Below are 7,435 nucleotides of genomic sequence, written 5' to 3'. Positions count from 1 at the left end.
CCATAAGGAAAGATTAGTCGTTGCAAATATCCCTGATCTTAGAGAGTCTTTTATGATTGAGGTCCATAGGTCTAAGTTTATTGTACATCCTGGAAGCACAAAGATGCACCAAGATTTGGAAAGACAATATTGGTGGGAAGGTATGAAGAGAGACACGACTAACTTTGTAGCTAAGTGTATGGTTTGCCAACAAGTTAAAGCTAAGCACCAGAGACCTTCAGGGTTGCTTCAACCTTTACCTATACCGGAATGGAAGTGGGACGAGATCACGATGGACTTTGTGATGAGATTACCATTAACACCATTAAAGCATGACACTGTCCGGTTGATTGTCGATCGTTTGACCAAATATGCTCATTTCATTCCAATTAGGAAGGATTGTAAGGTTTCTAAACTAGCTCGACTTTATGTGGGTAATATACTTCGACTGCATGGGTTGCCTTCCAGCATTGTTTCTGAGAGAGATCCTCGATTTACATCAAAGTTTTGGCGAGCATTGCAAGAAACTTGAGGAACTGAACTCAACTTGAGCACCGCTCACCACCCTCAGACAGATGGACAGTCTGAGAGGACTATCCAAACTTTGGAGGACATGCTTCGTTCTTGTATTTTGGATTTTGGGGGTAGTTGGGGAGAGCACTTGTCATTGGTGAAATTCACTTATAATAATAGCTACCAGGCCAGTATAGGCATGGCTCCTTATGATGCCTTATATAGGAGACCATGCAGATCACCTTGTGTTGGGCAGAACCAGATTAGCATGTCACAATTGGATCTCAAATTGCTAGTACTACTGGGAAGATCAAAGTATTTTTTTTTTCCAAGAAAGACTTAAGGTTGTTCAAAGTTGTTAGGAGAGTTATGCCGATCTCCTCCGATGAGAAGTTGGGTTTGAGGTTGGTGACTATGTCTTCTTGAAAGTTACTCCTATGCGTGGTGTGACGAGATTTGGAGTGAAGGGTAAGCTAGCCCCGAGGTATATTGGACCTTTCGAGGTTATCGAGAGGGATGGGGAGGTCGCTTATCGATTGAACTTACCGGCGCGGTTGGGGCATGTTCACAATGTGTTCCATGTGTCGATGCTGAGAAAATATACTCCAGACCCATCACACATCATTGGGTATGAGGCTATCCCTCTTCAAGATGACATGGCATGTGAAGAACAACCTATCAGAATTCTAGCGAGAGAGTTAAAGGTGCTAAGGAATAGAGAGATTCCCGTAGTCAAGGTCTTGTGGCGAAACCATAGAGAAGACGAGGCTACTTGGGAGTTAGAGTTGGAGTTGTATGAGAAGTATCCTCATTTGTTTAATTTTCAGCTTGGGGTTGTACTTTGAAAATTTCGGGACGAAATTTCTTTAAGGAAGGAAGAATGTAGAGACTCAGAAAAAGAAAAAAAAAAGTATTATTCAAATTTTTTTTTTTGTGGGTGGGACCCACCTGAGTAAATGAGTCAGTACTCATTTTTTTTCTTCTTTTCTTTTCTTCTTCTTCTCCCTTCTCTCTCCCTGAAACCCCTTCTTCTTCTCCCTTTTTCTTTTCTTTTCTTTCCTTCATTTTCTCTCCAAACCAGTCACGGCCACAACCAGTTGGACCACCGCCGGAGCGCCATTTCCGACACGCGCCGGAGCTGCAGCTTCCCTGACCGGAGATGACGGAAACCCCAAAGTTTGGTGGCCATCGGAGGAAGGACGCGCCTATACCGCCACTCCGAAGTTTCACCGTCGAAACTTTGAGGTGACTTTCCGGCGAACTCCGACCACCGTTCGGCGAGTGGGTGGTACCGTTGGAATCAGCGTCGTGAGAGGATCGTCGCCCACTAAGTCATTCCGGTCAACTCACCATTTTTCTTCAGCGAGATTTTGGGTATCTTCGCCCCTTTGGAAGCATTTTCCGACGACACCGGAGGTCATTTGGGCGAAGGAGTTGTACTTTCGTGAGGTACTCATTGGGATGATCGTTTTGATATATGCCATGCATATATTCATTGACGTTTCCGGTATCGCCACCAACCGCTATTGTGCACCGCTTGGGTGAGGTTCCAAAACTTGAAATTTTAAATATGGTCATATTATATGTCATTGGACACGATTTTGAATAAGGAATGCTATGATGATAATCGTTTGCTCATTTGGTGCACGTAGGAAAAACGTGATATTAAAATCGGACTAAATCATTCTAAGATCATCGATAAGCTTATGAGCGTCGCTTTGGGCTCGGATTAAATTCTAAAGAGGTAGGGATTCAACTAGACTATTGGACTTATTTTACTCGTATCAAATTGCATTCAACATATTCCAATTTTGATATTTATAAAATTTTTGAAAAATTGAAAACTCAACCTGCATGTTTTCTGATCTGTTCTGAGGGCACCGAGTGCCAAATATATATTTTGTTCACTTATTTATGCAGGTTATGATTTTTGGGTTTATTCAAATGTAGTTGTTATGCTCCCCAATTTTCTAAAATATAAAGGGAGTATGTTTCTTTCTTTTTATGTTTACCTGCATTTGGTTATACTGATGAGAGCCATAGTGATCATGATTGGTGCACGTTGTTGTTTCATGACCTAGTCTCTGTGTCATCATAGGTAGATTAGGTGTCCACTCATCTGTAGGTGTAAAGACCTAGCATCTGTATACAGGAAGTGTTCTGAACCTCCCCCTTGTGGTGGTTATCAGGTTCGGCTACCCGGTTTAGGATGTCGGATTTTCTATGGTGGGTAACGGGAACTAGGGATCTAGTGGACGGTGTGATGTGCACTTGTAGCTATGCTCTTATGATTATTTGTGGTTTCTCTATTTTGGTTTATACATGATGATATATGTTTTTCTTTCAAAGCTAACTATGCAGGGGTTTTATTAAACTTTTGGGTCCATGATATTAGTTGTTTTCCTACTGGGCTTTATAAGCTCACCCCTATGTCTCCCATTCCAGGAGCCTAGTGACGCGAACGTGGAAATGATGAATTATCGATGGAGCCAATGTGTTTAGCCTATTTCTATTTTGGGTCATTGTCTTATCTTTTGAGCATTATATATGTATTCGACTTCGAATCTAACGATCGGTATATCTGAATGAGCTATGAAATAGTTAGGGATGAGGAATGGTGGATGCTAAGTATTATTTTGAGTATTTATGACTTATTAAATTTAACTATTTGGTGATTATATAACTGTGAGAATATTATTGTTTTATGTATAATGATGAATGATCATACTTTTATTACTCATATTTTTCTATCTAATTATAGGAGTTATTTCATTATTTTAACTTATAATTATAGTACGATTTAATATAAATTAAATGATCATATATAAATACTATTTTTCAACGAGGGTCAAAGTTTGACCTTTGACCACCCAAGTTATGGATATTACAAATCTGCCACGGCCTAGGGCTCAGGTCGTGACAATATACGTCCTATATTCACTCTTTCTCTCTCTTTCTATATATATATATATATGAGTTTATACACATTTTTTCTTATTCAAAAACACACTAAAAAATGAATATATATATATGTAGGGGAATTCTCCTGTAGGGGCTTCACTTTAAGCCCTACCGATAGGGCTCTCAGTGTTCTAAACCCGTGAACAGTTTTCGGCGCGATTTTTTTTATGACCGTGTATATTGTAGCTATTTAGAGCATCCTGCAAATTTTCAGAAAATTCTGAATAGTTTACAGAAAACTTGGTTCAAACATGTTGTTGCACGCGTGACTAATTGTTGTTATGCGCGTGGAACGCATCATGTTTGAACCTAGTTTTCGGTACTGTAAACTATTCGGAATTTTCTGAAAATTTTCAGGATGCTCTAAATAGTTGCAATATAAACGGTCATAAAAAAAAATCGCACCGAAAACTGTTCAGGGGTCGAGAAATAGTGAGAGTCCTACCGGTTGGGCTTAAAGTGAAGCCCCTATAGAAGAATTGTCCTAGATATATATAACAAAGAGAAAATATGATTGATGAATAATTAAATCATTGATGAAAAAACCAAAAACGAAATTACAGTAAAAACTTAGAGTGAGGATTAGGTTTATAATTGGGGGAAAAGATGGATGAAGAGGGAAAAAATGAAGTTGTAGAAGTATCTATCCATGCCGATGTTGATGAGAGCTTGAGATCACAAGAATGACTGCTAGAAATCCATGAGAGAGATTGGAGAAATGGAAGAGATAATCGGGTGAGGAGAAATGGGAGAGAGAGAGTGAAGCGTATTTTTTCAAATTTTGTTTTTTTAGGGTAAATCAGATCTGTGTATTGCTCAACTATCAAACATTTTACAACCTATAGAGCACCAATAAAATTAGGCATGTAATATTCTATTACAAATTTTCAAACCATTCTCTATCTATCAATTTCACTTTCTTAGGCATTACACCTTATATTCTATTTTTCACATCACTTTGTATTCTTTTTGTGAGCACCAAAACCGTACAAACCCGCTGGTTCCATATTGCATCATTCCGGCAATGCCATATCTGGTATACTGTAGCTGCAAGTGCCGCTGCCAGATCCTGTTTCCTGAAAGGTGAGAACTTTGCCCGAGCAATCCATCTTAACAGTTTTGGAACTGTTGTTGTAGACACCTTCCAATCTAGCCATTCTTTTATGCTAAGAAAACTGAGATTACTTAAATGACAATCAAAGAATAAATGATCTCTAGTTTCCTTATTACTCATTCCACACATTACACATTGGTCATCTTGGGCTATCTTGAACCTGTGAAGCCTCTCTTTCACCTGTAATCTATCAAGGGCCGAGAGCCATAGAATAAATCTATGCTTTGGTATGGCAAGTCTATTCCACACCTCCTTTCTCCAATGGACTTTCGAATGAGATGAGCAAAGGAGAGTATACCCTTCTTTAATTTTGTATTTACCCAATGAGATCAATTGGACCAAGTTGAGTTGCTTGTATGCTTCTTTCACCCAAACGATCTGACGCCAGTACCAACTACTGGTACTTGGGGTCGTATAGGACCACCAATCCCCATCACCTATGTAGACCGCATGTACCCATTGTACCCATAGTGTATCTTGTTTCGAAGCCACTGCCCAAACGTACTTGCCAATAGCTGCCTCATTCCACTTGGTAATCCGCCTGAATCCCAAGCCCCCTTCACTCTTAGGACGACACATTTCTTCCCATGCAACCTGACCCAAACTAGTTGAGTCAACCATACCTTTCCATAAGTAGTTCCTACATATTGTATTAACTCTATGTAAGTCCTTCTTAGGAATGGTCATGATTTGCGCCCAATATGAATGGATAGCCATAAGAACTGAGTTCACCAATGTAGCTCTTCCCGCATAAGAAAGGTTCCTTGAGCTCCAAACTCTAATTCGTTGAACCATCCTTTCAAGAATCACCTCACATTCCGCAGTTGGTATTTTATTTGCACAGACAGGAATCCCCAAATAAGTAAAGGGAAGGGAGCTTCTCTGAAAGCCTGATACTTGGATCACTCGCTGTACTTCATATTCATTCATGTTAGCACAATAGATGGATGTTTTTTCCACACTTGGCTGCAAGCCTGAAGATTGAGAAAAGAGCTTCAAACCTTGTAGCAGGCGGTATATGGACTTGAAATCACCATGACAAAAAAGCAGAACATCATCCGCGAAGTATAAATGATTCAGCTTGAGTTCCTCACATCTATCATGGAACTTAAACTCCTCCTTCTTGTCTATTTTCATTAGAATTCGGGATAAATATTCCATCCCAAGCACAAATAACAGGGGTGACATCGGGTCTCCTTGTCTCAAGCCTCTTTTAGCTTCTAAAAAGCCATGTAAAGAACCATTAAACATGAGGCTGAACCTTGGAGTTCTCACACATATCATAACCAGCTGAATAAAATCACACGGAAAGCCAAGTACTTTTAACATCTCTTCAATAAAATCCCATTCTATAGTGTCATAAGCCTTCCTCAAATCTAATTTAATCATGCATTTTGGTTTGCCTTTCCCTCTCCCATAATGCCGAACCAAATCTTGACAAATCATGAAGTTGTATGCAATATATCGACCTTGGACAAACCCACTTTGATTCTGAGCAATTATGTGTAGCAGCACCTTCCTCAGCCGAGAACAGATCAACTTTGTGGTAATCTTATAAATGACATTACAAAATGTTATGGGTCTAAACTCCATAACTAATACCGAGGGCATTTGTTCTTGGGAATTAAGGTCAAAGTAGTGGAGTTTATTTCTTTGAGAAGCTTACCTGAGTGTAGAAGAGACTGCACAGCTTTGCACACATCTTCCCCTACCATTTCCCAATTGTCTTGGAAAAAGAAGCTGTTGTATCCATCCAGGCGTGGTGACTTGTTTCCCGGAATTGCAAAAGTGGCATTTTTAACATCTTCATCTGCATACGGGTATTGTAGCATTCTTTTTTGAGTTTCATTAATCAATGGGCCTTGTTTAATCACCCCTAAAATCACACTTTTCCTGTGAGCCATGACCGTTCCCAAGAGATCTTCATAAAAACTCAAGAAAGCTGCTATGACTTGTTGAGGCTCGTGCACCTGGCAACCATCTTTATCCTCTATAGCATAAACTCGGATAGATGTTCTTCGGGCTCAGATACTCGCATGAAATATAGATGTATTCTCATCCCCATCCTTAAGCCAATGCAATTTAGCTTTTTGCCGAAGGAAGGAAATGAGATTTGAATGAGCTTCTTCATACCTCTCCCGAGCCTCCTTTTCTTTGATGATAAGCTCCTTATCCCTCAGATTATTTTGAAGTTCCGACTGATGGGAAAGGAGCTCCTGTAACTTTAATGAGGTAGCCACATTGATATCTCCTACTTCCACCCTATTTAAATCTTTCAACTTTCCTTTAAACTTCCTCAATTTCTGTACTAGTTGAAACATTGGAGCTCCATAAACTTGCTCCTGCCATACCTCTCTAAGTTTCTCTAAGAATCCAGGAGCCTTTTGCCACATTTGGAAATACCGAAATGGTTTCCTTCCTGACCGCACATCCGGGTAGACTTATAAAAGGGCTGGACAGTGATCAAAACTGCCTTCATTCATGAAAGTCACCTCTGCATTCTGGTATCTATCCAACCATGCTTGATTCCCCATTACTCTATCTATCTTGGAGTACACTCTCGTTTCAGGACCTTGTTTATTATTCCAAGTAAAGTACGCTCCCGAAAACTTGACATCTTCCATTTGACAATAATCCATACACTCTTTGAAAGCCCCTAAGTAATGATGAGTCTTGCCGCCCCCTATTCTTTCCTCTACACTCAATATATCATTAAAATCCCCTAGCAAAAGCCACGGGTTCCTCACTGTTGTTGCAACTTCTTTCAAATCATCCCATAACATATTTCTACCAATTTCCTCATTGAAAGCATACACAAATGTAACAAGAAATCTTTCCTTGTTAATCACCGTGATAACTTCCAAATGC

General features: G+C 39.8%; 1 protein-coding gene and 1 long non-coding RNA gene across 2 annotated transcripts; one reads left to right on the top strand and one right to left on the bottom strand.

The window, feature by feature from the left end:
• Positions 1-895: 895 nt before the first annotated feature.
• On the top strand, positions 896-3,159 carry LOC133783680 (uncharacterized). Its single transcript, XR_009870917.1, has 3 exons — positions 896-2,033; positions 2,145-2,236; positions 2,938-3,159. It is a non-coding gene; the product is annotated as an uncharacterized LOC133783680 (long non-coding RNA).
• Positions 3,160-4,387: 1,228 nt separating this feature from the next.
• Positions 4,388-6,960, bottom strand: LOC133783593 (uncharacterized). The gene is made up of 4 exons (XM_062223245.1): positions 6,600-6,960; positions 6,234-6,377; positions 6,048-6,118; positions 4,388-5,857 (listed from the first exon to the last, which is right to left on the bottom strand). Exons 1-4 carry the CDS (start codon positions 6,958-6,960, stop codon positions 4,388-4,390), a joined length of 2,046 nt encoding a protein of 681 aa, XP_062079229.1.
• Between the last annotated feature and the right edge of the window lie 475 nt (positions 6,961-7,435).

Source organism: Humulus lupulus, chromosome 6, assembly GCF_963169125.1.
Source record: "Humulus lupulus chromosome 6, drHumLupu1.1, whole genome shotgun sequence".
In the NCBI taxonomy this organism is placed as follows: domain Eukaryota; kingdom Viridiplantae; phylum Streptophyta; class Magnoliopsida; order Rosales; family Cannabaceae; genus Humulus; species Humulus lupulus.
This window is presented reverse-complemented; position numbering and strand designations above follow the sequence as displayed.

Excerpts from the sequence above, each read along its gene's own strand:
- LOC133783593 (XM_062223245.1), bottom strand. The coding sequence starts at position 6,960 with ATGTGGCAAAAGGCTCCTGGATTCTTAGAGAAACTTAGAGAGGTATGG. Across the intron at positions 6,378-6,599 it reads TACATCTATATTTCATGCGA|ATGAAGATGTTAAAAATGCC; the intron begins GTATCTGAGCCC and ends ACCCGTATGCAG. Across the intron at positions 5,858-6,047 it reads ATTGCTCAGAATCAAAGTGG|CTGGTTATGATATGTGTGAG; the intron begins GTTTGTCCAAGG and ends GATTTTATTCAG.